This window comes from Physeter macrocephalus, chromosome 20 (assembly GCF_002837175.3).
Source record: "Physeter macrocephalus isolate SW-GA chromosome 20, ASM283717v5, whole genome shotgun sequence".
Taxonomy (NCBI): Eukaryota; Metazoa; Chordata; class Mammalia; order Artiodactyla; family Physeteridae; genus Physeter; species Physeter macrocephalus.
This window is the reverse complement of record NC_041233.1, coordinates 72,624,623-72,638,513: the sequence shown is the minus strand read 5'-3', so window position 1 is coordinate 72,638,513 and position 13,891 is coordinate 72,624,623. Positions and strand designations below refer to the sequence as shown.

Genomic DNA, 13,891 nt, shown 5'->3' with positions numbered 1-13,891 from the left:
ACAACCAAGATGTTTTCCAAAAGGGAATATTTGAAAGGGCTCGATTAAAAGAATCCAAAAGGGCATAGAGATGGGCAGTATTTATATTTAGTGTCCACTGAGTAGGGGAAGAGTATCTGATCTGTTAAAATGCTTTATAATAAAGATACTAATTTATCTTTGTCATGTCTGATGCAGATATTTTCCTTAGACTTCTCTTTGTCTTTTTATTTTGATGAATGAATGTTGATTTTTCTGTAGATTATTCTGTTGATCTTTTATCTTTTCCTTAATAATTTGATAACCATTTAATTCTGTTTTCTTTCACTGTTATATATGTTTAATTTGTTATAATTTAAGCTATAATTTAATGTGAGTCAAAGTAGGTTTATATTTTAAAAGTACTTACCAGTTATCTCTCCCATCTCCCTCCGCATTTTTGTGGTACTTTTTTTTATATGTTTGCTTAATACCACATGTACTATTCTATTCTTAGGCCAGTGTATTGTTTTAATTAATGCTTTATAGGGCTAAGTATTTCCACCAAATTCCTTCCCTCCAAGTCCCCTCCTGCTCAGAATTCTTTGGTTATTTCATTCATGTTTTCTTCCATATTTAGAATTTTTGATAAGGTTCCTTCCAAAATTCTCTAGGGATTTTTGTTAATGTTGTTAAATCATAAAAAATATAAAAATATCCACTTTCTGTAAATTCTGTTTAGAAAGGAAACTTAACCTCTTTATCAGAAGGGGTTGCACTAGTTTTTTTCCCCATTTTAAGTTTGGTTTAATACATAATCTTGTTCTTTGGGAAGAAAACTTTCCCTTTTCTATTTAATTTAATTTGTCTATGCGATCTCCTTAATGAATCTTTTCCTTCCCTCACAGAGTGGGTTCAGATGGCTCCGACTCTGTTTTCTAAATTTATTCCAAACATTCTCCCTCGTGCGGTGGAGTCTGAACTTTCTGAATATGCTGCTCAAGATCAGAAACTTCAAAGAGAACTTATACAGAATGGTTTTACAAGGCAAGTTTTCTTTTCCTTTTGTGACAAAGTACGTCCATTCCCTTTGGCTTGGCAGGGGAAGGATGCCAGCATGCTTAGAATGGGAGACGGCTGTGCGAGAGTCAAGGTGGTGTTGCTGGGAGAGGTGGTGAGCTCCCTTCTGTGGAAGTGCTGAAGCTGGGTTTTGATTTTATGGGAGCTGCTCTTCACTTAAGTGGAGTTTGAAGAAGAGATTTCTCATTGGGTGGGCAGTTAGGCTGGGCAGCCTCCAAAGAGCTCTTCCAGCTTTGACCCGCTTATACTAGTTTTGAATATTTGGAAAAACCTTGTAGAAATTTTATGATCAGTTATAATGTACATTTACGACTAAACTAGCAAATAATTTTATGACTAAACTAACAAATGATATTGTAACTAAACCTGGTAAAGAGCCTCCAGAGTCTGTTTTTTGTATTTCCATTTTTCCCCTAAATTCTAGTTGTTTCTTCTTAAAAAGTAGGTTATCACTTATATGTGTCCACAAAATTTGCCTCCCTTGATTTTTTATTTTTTTAAAAATTTTCTCCTGTTTATTTTTTATTTTTTTATTTTTGGCTGCGTTGGGTTTTCGTTGCTGCGTGCGGGCTTTCTCTAGTTGTAGCAAGCGGGGGCTACTCTTTGTTGCGGAGTGCGGGCTTCTCATTGCAGCGCCTTCTCTTGTTGTGGAGCATGGGCTCTAGGCGCACAGGCTTCAGTAGTTGCAGCACGTGGGCTCAGTAGTTGTGGCGCATGGGCTTAGTTGCTCCGCAGCATGTGGGATCTTCCCGGACCGGAGATCGAACCCATGTCCCCTGCATTGGCAGGCGGATTCTGAACCACTGTGCCCCCAGGGAAGTCCACCCTCCCTTGATTTTGCTATAAACACTTCGCTAATTTTTCTAAAATTTGCAATTCAGTATCAGGGCTTTATCCCAGAAAATCTTTCAAAGTGCATATTTTCAACCAAAATTATGTAAAAATTTTGTCATTCCCTATGGGAAAGCACCCTGTTCTGTCACCAAATCATTAAAGGGTACAGTAGTACTTTTTTTTGTTTGTTTTTGTTTTTTTGTTTTTTTAATATCTTTATTGGAATAAGTAGTACTTTATATTTTCATAATCCTGGACCTCTACTTAGCACTCTTACGTATCTTCTCTTATTTGAATCCCCCACATTAAAGGAAGAAAGTTGTGGAAATGAAGACACCTGGGTTCCTCACTGAGGCACAGTTGTGACCACAAGGAGTGGGTTGGGTATTGATTCACTTACCTGTCTGGGACAGAGGATGGACACTGTGCTTCATAGACTCTGAGGCCATGCTCAGTCTCAGAATACCAGCCTTGATCGAGATCACTGTTCCTAAGTTTCTAATTTCAGCACAGGTTAGGAAAGAAAGCAGATAATTTGTTCTCTGTTCGCCCATGGATTGGCATTTATTCCCTTTTTGTCCTGGTGGCATCTTTATTCATGTGCTAGAGGGGGCACTGAGTAATCCATGGGTCATTACCCCGCCTCACTGGCAGCTCACACTGGAAAGGCTCAGTCAGCCATCACAGGGAAGCTGTGTAGACCGGCCTGCTAACCCTGCCTTTCCTATGGCAAGGAAGAGCCAGTGGGAGATTCTGCATGTAAACAGCTGACTTCTCTCCCCGATGTCCGGTGGTCAGGGGTCTCCTGACTTCAATTGTAATATTTCTAACAATTATTTTCATACACCAAATGAGGCCATTTAATGCTACGGTAATTTTATTCGTTCATTTTTGAAGAGCTGATATATTTATTTATAGGGTTTTTGAAAATAGGTATAAAAAGTACATACTGAGAAGTTTTATTCCCACCTGTCTCCTTGTCTGCTCCCAGCCTTTAGGCAACTGTTTTTATTAGTGTCTTATGATTCCCTCCAGTGCTTATTTTATATACAGATATAAGCGAACACAGTATATATTCTTATTTTTATTCTTTTCTTACACATTCCATTGTGTAGATGTACTATAACTTATTTAACCTGTCCCCCGTAGGTGGCAACCTGAATTATTTCCAGTCTTCTGCTGTTACAGAGAGCGCTGCGTGCGTAACTTTGTACCTGTTTGTCAGTATGTTCGGAGAGTAACTCCCTTAAGTTAGATTGCAGGGTCAAGAGTAAATGCAGTGGTAATTTTGATTAAATTGCCAAATTGCCCCCCATAGGGGATTGTGACATTTTGCATATCCACTAGCAAAGTTTAAAAGTGCCTGTTCTTCATGGCCTTGCCTATGGAGCATGTTGTTACACTTTGAATTTTTGCCAATCTGGCAGGTGAAAAATAGAGTTGGTTTCGTTTGCATTTCTCTTATTATATGGGTGAGGCTGAGCATATTTTCATATGTTTGTAATGTTTGTATTTCTTTTCCTGTAAACTGTTTCTGGTTTTCTCATTTTTCTATTTGATTGTTAGTCTTCTTGGTTTCTAGGAGCTCTTTCTATAGTGAGGAGATTGATTGTTTGCCCAAGATAAGAGTTATTTTTCTCAGTTTCTTTTGACTTCGCTTATGGTGGTTTTTTGTTTTATTTGAAGTCATGCAGAAGTTTTTTTACTTTATGTAGCTAACTTTATCAGGTTTTTTTTCTGTATGGCTTGAATGTATTTTGAATTATAGTTAAAAGTTTTTCCTTAAATGTTTTTAAATAAATGCAGAATAAACTGAGTATAGTTTTTTCCTAGGCTCACCATAATTTTGAAGTCTTTTATGCTTTTTCTCATGTTTTATTTGAATGTTTGCTTTTAATTTTAGAGATGAGCTTACTGATGCCTTTAACAAATAAACAGCCTTCTGAAAACTTTTATTTCTGTGAAGCACTGTAGGAAGATAGCTCTTGTAGATTTCTCTGAACACCTTGAATTCACCTTCCAGAAGAGTGTATGGAACTATTTAAACATATCCAGAGATATTTTTGTAATCCTAATTTTGGAACTGGAATAAGAGAACAGGGTGCAGGACTGTTTGGTGTGTAGTTGCTTGGGATGACTGACTCCATAAATAGTCTCATTTAACATTGCCTTTGAAGGACTAGCCTAGCACTGTTCTGACAAGGCCAAGTTGGTCATAATCAGGGAAATGCCTTGGATTTTTGGTGTAAATATGTATTTTTGTTTCTCTTAGTGGAATTCTTTCATATGAAATTTAAATGCTAGTATTCCAAAACTTGATAAAATTAAAATGTTTTATTTTACAAACTGAATTGAGCCATTTCTAGAATTAAGCTAACAAATTATTATACATTTACTATGAGGATTAAAGGCTGCCTCATGACTTCTTCTGATGGGTGCTTTGCACAGAGTAGGACCCGCTTTACCTGACATTCTGGACTCATGCTGGGCTGGCTCAGACTGGTCAGAAAGGGTGTGCCCGCAGCATATACTTAGCAGCTAAAGACAGTTTGCCTGTGCTTCCAGCACTTGTGTATGGACCTTCCATATTCTGCCCTGCCAAACTTGATGCTGCCTTTGAGCATTATTTGACTAGGATTGTTTTGGAAGAAATGATGTCCACTGATGCAAAAATATAGTCTAAGCTATCTAACAAAAATTCTGTTACTGGCTATCCTGATATGAGCAGTCATTTTAAGGTTTGTGTCTAGCCAATCACATGATTCCTGTTCAGCTTTGCAAACTATTTTTTTTATTTAAGGCTGTGTTCCATTTATGTGATGTAGGGAGTAGGCAGCACACAGCTTTAATGTGGATGGCACAGAGGAAGTCTTTGAAATGTTTTGAAATAATATGTGAATATTGTCAAATATATCCTCTTTTGCAGTTAATGGACAGATTCTCGTTTGGGCTGGAGTTTATGTGAAACATCTTTAGGTTCATGGAAATATAGTGTGGAGTTATTTCAAAGCTCGAAGTAACATACAAGCTAAGAGCAATATTTTCTTTTTATGTATTACCTGCATAATTGAATTGCTTATTGGGGGAAGGGCAGGTTGGTGTTTGTTGTCAAAGATTACATTATGGAAGATCAGCTCATTTGGGAACTTCTAGCATGCAGGCCCTCAGATGGAGCATCCTCATTCAAACCAGCCTGTGGGCCTCTTCAAAGGGTATAGCAAATAGCTTCTAAAGGCAAGTAAAATGTTCTTGCTGAGTGATTGTTACCTGGATTTCTGGAACAAAATAGAACCTTGTTAGGAGTATTATTGGTCTTTTAGCTGAGAGGGTCACTCCAGGATTGGGGCTTTTTCATTTAGTAGCAGGGGTCTGGTTTTGAGGGCAGCTTACAGCTTTCTAGACTTGTGGCATTATTAGGTAATATCTCTGGCAGCCTCTCGCATGCATACACCACATTTACATTCTTTATGCCTCCTGTTGCTTTCACATCTGCATTTTTCTCCTGTTATTTTTGCATGTTCCATTTTTAAAAAAATTATGGGGGGTGGGAATGAAGGCTGTCTGTAGAAGTTGAGGTTCCAGATACAAGATCCATCCTGTATCTGCCTTTTTGCTCAGCATTAACTTACTTGTTTCAGAATATTTGGTGAATGCTACTGTGATGATACTAGTATAAGACTCTCAGCGGGCTTTGGCCAGATACTGTGTTAACAATAGAGGTGTTTAAAAGCGGTATTAAGGCGGATCTGTTTAGGGCCCTTTAGGCTGTCTAAAGCTAGTTTGTGCTAAGTTTTTCTCCAATTGCTCAGCCTAGAGAAAAACCCCGCAGAGACCCTTTGGTGTGTTCTCTTCCTGCCGGTCCTTAAGACTCCTCACCCAGCTCAGCAAGAGGTTTCTGTCCTGGTCTTGAGTGTAACCAGAGAAAGAAAGTGGGAAACTTTGGTAATCTGGAGGATTACCCAAAAGCATGAAATAATTACTTGGGCTGCATTTTAATCCATCTGTAGAGGCTATTTATGAATTATTCATTTATTAATTCAGCAAATATTTTGTGTTTTCTACTATGTGCTAGACGCTGCACTAGGTACTGGGTGAACAAGACAGGCAGAGTTCCTGTTTTTATGGAGCTTATGCTCTGCTGTTGGGAGATAAGTAACAAACATGTAAACAGATTATTTCAAGTAATAATAAGTGCTAGGCAGAAAATGAAACAGATTATGGGATAGAGAGTGAGTGACCAAGGCATGCACGAGGGGCTGTTCCAGCTAACTTGGTGATGTAATGCCCCTGAGGAGAAGAATTCCAGCTAAATGGTAAGGAGATAGCCATGTGGCTAACTCGGGGGAAGAGTGTTGCAGGCAGAGAAAATAGTAAGTGCAGAAGTGCTAACATGTCCAGGGGACAGAAAGAGAGCCAGAGTAGCTGAAGTATAATGAACAGGGGTAGAAAATGAGCTTGGAGAGGTAGGCAGGAGCCATATCTCACAGGACTGGGAAAATGAATTTTTTAATATAAATTTATTTATTTTATTTATTTTTGGCTGCATCGGGTCTTCGTTGCTGCGCATGGGCTTTCTCTAGTTGCGGCGAGCGGGGGCTACTCTTCGTTGAGGTGCGTGGGCTTCTCATTGCAGTGGCTTCTCTTGTTGCGGAGCACAGGCTCTAGGTACGCGGGCTTCAGTAGTTGTGGCCCGCGGGCTCTAGAGCGCAGGCTCAGGAGTTGTGGCACACGGGCTTAGTTGCTCCGCGGCATGTGGGATCTTCCCGGACCAGGGCTCGAACCCATGTCCCCTGCACTGGCAGGAGGATTCTTAACCACTGCGCCACCAGGGAAGCCCTGGGAAAATGAATTTGAATTGATTTTTTTAAACTGTGATGGAAAGCCACTGAAGGGCTTTAATCAGAGGCATGAAATAATCTTATGTATGCTTTTACATAAGATTGCTCTGGCTCTTGTCTGGACTAATACTAAGACTTGCAGTGGTGTGTGTAGGGGAGAGATGATAGTGGTTTGGATTGGGAGTGTAGCCGTGGGGCTGAGGAGTGGTTGGTTTTGGATTATGTGCTGGGACAGAATGCTCCAGAGTGAGGGAAAGAGAGGAATCAAGGACGAGCTAGGATTTTGGCCTGAGTAATTGGACAGGTGGTGGTGTGATTTATTGAGGAAGTCTGAGGAAAGAGTGGAGATGGAGTGCATTCTGGCCATGGTAAATTTGCAGCAGATGGAAGTCATCCAAGTGACAGTGGCTGTGAGGCAGTTGGACCTACAAGTCCGAAGTGTCAGGAGGAAATCAGAGCTGGAGATAGAAATCTGGGAGCCATTGGCATATGGATCGTATTTCAAGTCACAGGACTGGTGTGACTGCTGTCCTAGACGAAGGAGAATTTTACGTGGTGAAGAAAAAGTGGCCAAGGACAGAGTGGGCAGAGCTCGGAGTGTTTCAGGAAGGAAGAGGTCAACTGTGTAGATGTTGCTGAGAGACCGGGGAAGAAAAAGCTAGTGGATTGGTTATTATTACTCATTACTTAAGCATTTTAGTCATTTGTCTGAGAAACTGGAGAGACAAAAATAAGATTTACAGAAAGCATAGGACTTAATCAGACCTCTATGTTATTATCTCTAAAGTGGAACTAGAAATTCTGTGGGTGTTGAGGATGAGCTGGTTATTCTCTGTAAAGGTTCACGTTCTTCTATCTGCGAGAAGGGTATTCATGTCCATTAAGATTATGAGATTTTTCAAAAGCTTTAAGCAGTTTTTGGTCCCGTAATAACAGCTTTTAGCGGAAGATTTTGAATTTTTCTGTTCCATATTTGAAATTTGCCCTGTTATATGCAGGTCACCAGGGATGTCGATAGTAGAGCCCAGATTTGTCTTCAAAGATGTTTTAGTCAATCTGTTTCTAGGACCCAGGGCAAACCATCTTTATAGATAGTCCTTCCTTCATTTAATAGCTTTCTGTATTTAAAAGATAGCACCTTTTAGCTAAGAATATTCAGGTTATAAATGACTCAGCTACTGTTTAAGTTTAATGTCTGTTTTAAAATAGATTGTTAGGATTGAAATCCCTGCTCTACTTCCATTTTCAATTATGCCAATTCATTTCTCCTACTTCGTTGTGTGAAGCTGTCAGTCAGTTCTGTTGACTCCCTCTTCTTTTTTTTAATCCCCAGAGGTGACCAGTCCCGGAAGAGAGCTGGGGATGAGTTGGCTTATAGTAAGTAATGATGTTCCTTACCATCCTTGATGGTTTTGTGATGTAAGGCAGCCTCTGGCTATAATGATATCCAGTGTTCTTGATGGTGGTCTCCAAGGGCACTGTGTGCAGTCAGGGTCAGACTGTTCTGTAAGCTGTGGCAGCTCTGAAGCCCAGTTGCTGGTGGCAGTTTTCAGGCAGTTGTCAAGAGGCTGCCAGTTCTTTAGTCTCCACTAGAATGAGATAAGGGCCCAGACTCAGCTCCTGATGATTTGGTCCCCTTTCACTTCATTCAAAACCACATGGTTTTGAGGTTTTCTCTGATCTCCTTTTGGGGGATTGGGAGAGGGGTGAGAAATATGTGTCAAATAAACAGATTCCTACCATTATCAAATGCTGTCTGCTGTTGATACTTTAACTCTTCTGATGTTTTTTTCAGACAGCTCATCAGCATGTGCAAGTTCCAGAGGGTACAGATAGTGAATGTATTGAATGTACTTTCCTTCCTGAAAAGAGGACACACTGGAGCTGCAGAGACAGTATTCAGAGCACAGCGGGGTCCTGCAGACACTCAGGAGCTCTGTCACCAAGCTGTTCTTGGAAAAGGATGTTGGAGTTCTTACTTTGGTTTGTAATTTTAAAAAACAAAAAAAACTAACAAACAAAAACAAAACAGTTGCTGCTAGACTTGGGGATGATTTTGAAATGGGACAATCTTCTAATGACTTTATCTACAGATTCCGTGAGGAACAAGCGTATGAAGAGTGACCATTGCTAAGTGAGATCCAGCAGCCAAAGTCAGCAGCTTCCTCCAAAAATATAAGAGCAGAAGAATCTTTTTTATTTTTTTTTTTTACAGCACTTGTTTTGTTCATTTGCGGACTTGGCACTTTGGCATATTGGTTTCACACAGCAAGATATCTTTTGCTTTAAAATCAAGCAGATCATTACAATACAGTATTTTTCACCCCTAACCAAAACAAACCCCTTTAAAAGAGTTGGTCTTTGTTTAGCATCAGAAAGTCTTCTTACCCCCCCACACACACCCCGCACCATCAGTTCACAACTCTTTTCTACTCTGTGCCTTGAGCTTTGTGCACTTTGCAGCTCTGTGACCATGTTGTCAAACTCACAAATGCTTCCTGAAAAAGTTGATGGTATCACAGACTAACTTGCCAAGATGTCAGGTGTGACTTCATAGCAGGATGCTAAATAAGTGGGAAAATAGAAACATGTTGCACGTTGGTCCGATTTCCTCCTGCCTCACCGTGGCTTGTTCATGTTAATGTTGGGGACCAGCTCTTCCATTTCCATTCCCTCCGTCACTTAACACGCTCTCACCGGCTGCTGGAGTGTTGGCATTACGCTAGTTTAGGGCTGGCCGGTACTTTAGCACTAAAGCTCCCTTTTTAATATTGTTGAGAATTACCCAGTGGTAAAAGCTGATTCCTGTGATGCTGTAGGAAGCAGATACGGTAATTAAATTCAAACATAGTCAATGGTGTGGGATTCCTGGTCGATTTCACTTTTATGGGTGAGATAAGTACTTAAAAAAAGTTTGTAGTCTGCATCTTTTAAAACATCATATTCGAGTATAATAGAGAAAAAGTAGCACTGCTGTTTTAAGGCCCCCTTCCAGCTGTGGCCAAGCTATATTTTCTGTTTGCATATACCCACAGTGCCACTTAGTTCTAAGTTGTTTTTGAAAGGCAAAGTAAAATAGAAAGATGCGGCAAGGGAAAAACATTTTTCTTCTCAGTTTTGCTTAAATCTAAATTGAGCATGTGCTTGACTCTCTTTGGCTGTGTCAGCTATGTTAGACTAATATTTACCTCTTCAGAGGACATGGGGCAAAAAAAGAAGACACATCAGGGGTACCGACCATCACGCTTCTGATTTGCAGGTTGTTCGTAGAGTTGTCTCTGCCAATTCACTTGGTCCTTTTTTGGGGGAGCAGGCTGGGGGGCGAGTTTGAAGTGTTAGGAGCAAGTCAGTCATCTAATAGAAGAAGTCCTCTGTTTGTAACATGAGTAGTCAGAGAAGTAAAAGTAAGGTCATCAGATTTATTTTTTTAAGTACTTATCAACCAGGGTTGGTGGATTTTGAGCAGGACTTTGAATTGGGCTCATTTCACTCTGTGAGCATCTTGGGTTATATTGAGAAACACTGAATTACTGTGAGAATATATATAGGCTCTCACTGTGCCCTGTACAGTTTGACTTGCTACACCAGTAACATTCTGATATCAAGGAAGAATTCAATTTTATCAAGAAGTTCAAATTTTACTTTACTCGATGGAATGCTTGCTGCAGGCTTATAAATAACACCTGCAACTGAACTCTTGAGCGGTTTTAATAATATTTCTGAAAGGAGTGAAATTGGAATGTTTCTGTAAATGTGGGTGAATTCTTCAGTATCCTAGTAATATACCGAAATGCTTTTTCTGGGAAGGGAGTATTCTTTGGCCAACAACGGAACTTTCCTTCTAAAAGCATTGTATTAGGATGTGGATAGGCATTAAAATCTTTGGATGCTTTTTGCATTATTAAGTTAATGGAGAAATATTTTATATTGTCTTATTTTTATTATTACGTATGTGTTAACAAAGTGGGCAGAGTAAAGTTTGCAGAAGCTAGTTTCTCTGTACATTTTTGCACAGTGGCTGCAGCTTGCTGTGGGTGAGGGCTTAGTGGCACAAAGCTGTGATTGGAAGGCACTGTAGAAAGAATATACACATTCTCCCAGTGCATTCGACCTGCTTCTTACTCATTTTGGCCCCTTGAGGTACACTGCAGTATGAAGAAACTATTCCTTTAAGTCATTGTTGACCTTGCTTATTTAATTGGGATTCTTAACAAAAGTCTTAGTTTGCAACATGAGGGGAATCAGATTTGCCTCCATTTTGTATTGACTAAGCACTGTTTGCCTAAAAGTATTTTCTTCTCGTGTTTACTTGTATTCTTCTTGCCAGTACAGTATATAGTTTCTGCACTCCAGTTAAACACTGGCTTTTTGTGGGGTCCAAATCATCGAAGGCGGAAAATTGTAAAGCAGGTTGATTGTCTCTGAGTCAACACGTGCAGTTGGTTTGGCCATACTGACTAGTGTGTGTGTGCAGCCTGAAACCAGACCCTCCGAAGAAAGCCAATTCACTCGCCTTGGAATGATGACACGTAACATCAGTAGATGATCGTCGTTTTGAGAGACGGTGCTTATTTTAAAGGTGGGCGTTAAGCTTCAGTAACAGTGTCATCTCATATCCTCTGTTGTCACAGCTGCACCCTAACCCAACTGCTTTGTTTTCTGTGGGGCAGAGAGCAAATCCTGGTGGTGTGATTCTTAATCTACTAGTTCTTAGGTAGAGTTAGTGAGAAGAAACAAAAACCTGGGTGCATGAGTTGTGCATTATTAAATGTTGTGGAAAAGTTACTTTTCTTTCCTGTCCCTTTTGCAAGTTTGAGGAGGTTCCCCTCCCTTTCTTAGGGGCATGGGATGAAAGCCAATTTGTGAGTGAGATTGCAGAAGACTGGATGCCCCGTGGTTTGTTAACACCACACGTGCATCTCCAGCACCACAGCCCCGTAAAGCTGTCACTCCCCGTGCTACATGCCATGCTTTCTGTCAGGTTGCAAATTTGCACACATAAAGAATTCCTCAGGAAGAGTTTGCACATGCATCACCTCGCAATATTCTGTACTGACCGAACAAGGGATTTGAAAGTTTTTCAACACGAAAGGAGAACTTCAGAGTGGTGGTCTGTGCGCATGTACTAGCAAAGATAATGGTGATCTGACAAACACGATTGGTTTCTGGAGTTAAGACGTGAACAGGAGCACTTGTATCATAGTATTTGAATAAGCTTGTTTAATCTCCCAGGGTAGCCCTTCCAGATTTTGTCATCTTCTCATTGAGACTAGCTCTGTTTTCTTCTATGTTTCTTCTGTTTTATTGCAGTTTATTATTTCCATGATTATTATGCAAGAGGCATTGATTGCCCTTGAGCTAAAATTCAATTGTCTAATAAAGCAGCTATTATTAGATAACATTGTTTTATGAATATACACTAATCTGAGATATTAAAAAAAACTTTTCAATTAAAAAGCAAAACAGAACCTCTACATGAGCTATCCAGTCATTGTTTCGATGTTTTGGGTTTCTCTCTTTTTCTTTTCTTTTTTTTTTTTTTTTTTTTTATGTTGTGTCTTTGAGCTTCAGAGTATTATGTTTACTTTAACCCAGGTCTAGGCCTCCTAAGGAGACTTGAAAATTTAAGATCGGAGTATGAATCCCTTGACTGACACCTAGAAGAGGTTTCTAAGGACTTTTTTGGTTGTGATTACTGTTTTCAATAAGATTGCATAAGTTGAAGTTCATGTTTATCAGAAGTTAAAATAGAGGTCATAGGAGTTTGTGGAGAAATGGCTTTCCTATTATTTTCATTACCTTGTTGAAATTTGCCCCAGTTTCTGGCCACCAGGATATATGAAAGGACCCTTGTTCTTTCCAAAGGAAATGAAGCGTCTGTCCCCACTGTTTATTAACTAAGTCATTGACACTTTGCCACCTCCACTGGCCAAGACCCTATTTTGAACCTCTTTCCAGAGCCAAGTGGCACAAGTACATATACTGTTTCTACTTACGTGGGTGGAGTGGCTGTGGGAGAATTAAAGAAAATGCTAGTCAGAGATACATTCTTCTAGGACCCTAGTATATATTGTACCCCTGCTGATTGGAAATTATCTTCATTTCTGGTTGGATTGCATTGTTTAGAAATGCAATGTTAATGGCTTACAATTCTGGGAAATTTATGGTGTGGCTCTGGGGTGAATTCTGTGGTTTGAAAAAAATAAATATTTTGTATTGATTCTCACATGTCATTTCAATGTTGTGACTATGTACTAAACGCAGTAAGACTGGATATTCTCTTAGAAGGGTATGTTTTGTTAAACAGATGGCAATTGAATTGCTCTCATTAGTCCTGTTTGTCAGTATTACACCTGTGCAATTCAGACGTGATGTTGTGGGGCGCTGTGGCTGGAGACAGGAATGCTTAAGAATAAACGGGAGGCCAAATGCAGACAAGAGGCTTTTGCCACCCACCAGCGTAGCCAGAGCAAGGATGAAGCAATGAAGTCTAGTCCCTGGTGGTCCTTGTTTGTCGGAAAGCATAGTGGAGCTTAGAACAGGGTGTTCTGTACGTCAACTCTTTTATTAATCAAAGAAAAACAAAGTGATGGATGAAACTCTTAATGACTGGGGATTCAAAGCCACTGACTTTGGCGCTGACCTTTAACTCTTGATGGATTTTGAATCACTCCTTCTGTATTAGGGTGCATACCATCACTCTAAAACATTGTGATTAATGAAATAAATCTTGTACAGATGTCCTTAGCCTTGTTATGTTGATACCTGGTTTATTAGAACTTTGTTTTAACATAGAATATATGGTTTTGCTTACAGTACATTCATGATGCCTCATAAATGATAACGACACTCAGTATTCTACCACGGTCAATTAGCCCTCAGGATGAGTGTCCATCTTCACCTCTGTACCAGTGATAAACTCTGTGTGGGGGGGTGGGGGGGTGTGGTGATGATGATGATGATGATCAATGATGACCAGATTGGATTTATCTCAGGAATGCAGATTTGTTAATGTTAGGAAATCAGTTAATGTGACTCCATTTATTAACAGATTAATTTTGTATGATCAGATTATTCTCTGAAAATCCAAAATATCTACAAGGCAAATTAGAAGATTTATGAGTTTATCAAGGTTGCTGGAACAAAATCAATATCCAAATGTTAATTACATTTTCATGCAG

At 39.7% G+C, this 13,891-nt stretch overlaps 1 protein-coding gene across 2 annotated transcripts in view; it reads left to right on the top strand.

Annotated features, from left to right (window-relative positions):
• The window catches only part of CACUL1 (CDK2 associated cullin domain 1), a 59,586-nt gene extending 50,954 nt beyond the window's left edge, over positions 1-8,632 (top strand). The window contains exons 7-10 of one of the 2 annotated variants that reach the window (XM_028482078.2): positions 867-1,005; positions 3,022-3,070; positions 8,044-8,087; positions 8,506-8,560. In XM_028482078.2, coding sequence (XP_028337879.1) covers positions 867-1,005; positions 3,022-3,070; positions 8,044-8,049 — 194 coding nt within the window. In that variant the 3' untranslated portion in view covers positions 8,050-8,087; positions 8,506-8,560. Of the gene's footprint in view, positions 1-866; positions 1,006-3,021; positions 3,071-8,043; positions 8,088-8,505 lie in introns of both variants that reach the window. The other variant, XM_024121156.3, reaches the window with a different exon arrangement.
• Positions 8,633-13,891: the final 5,259 nt, after the last annotated feature.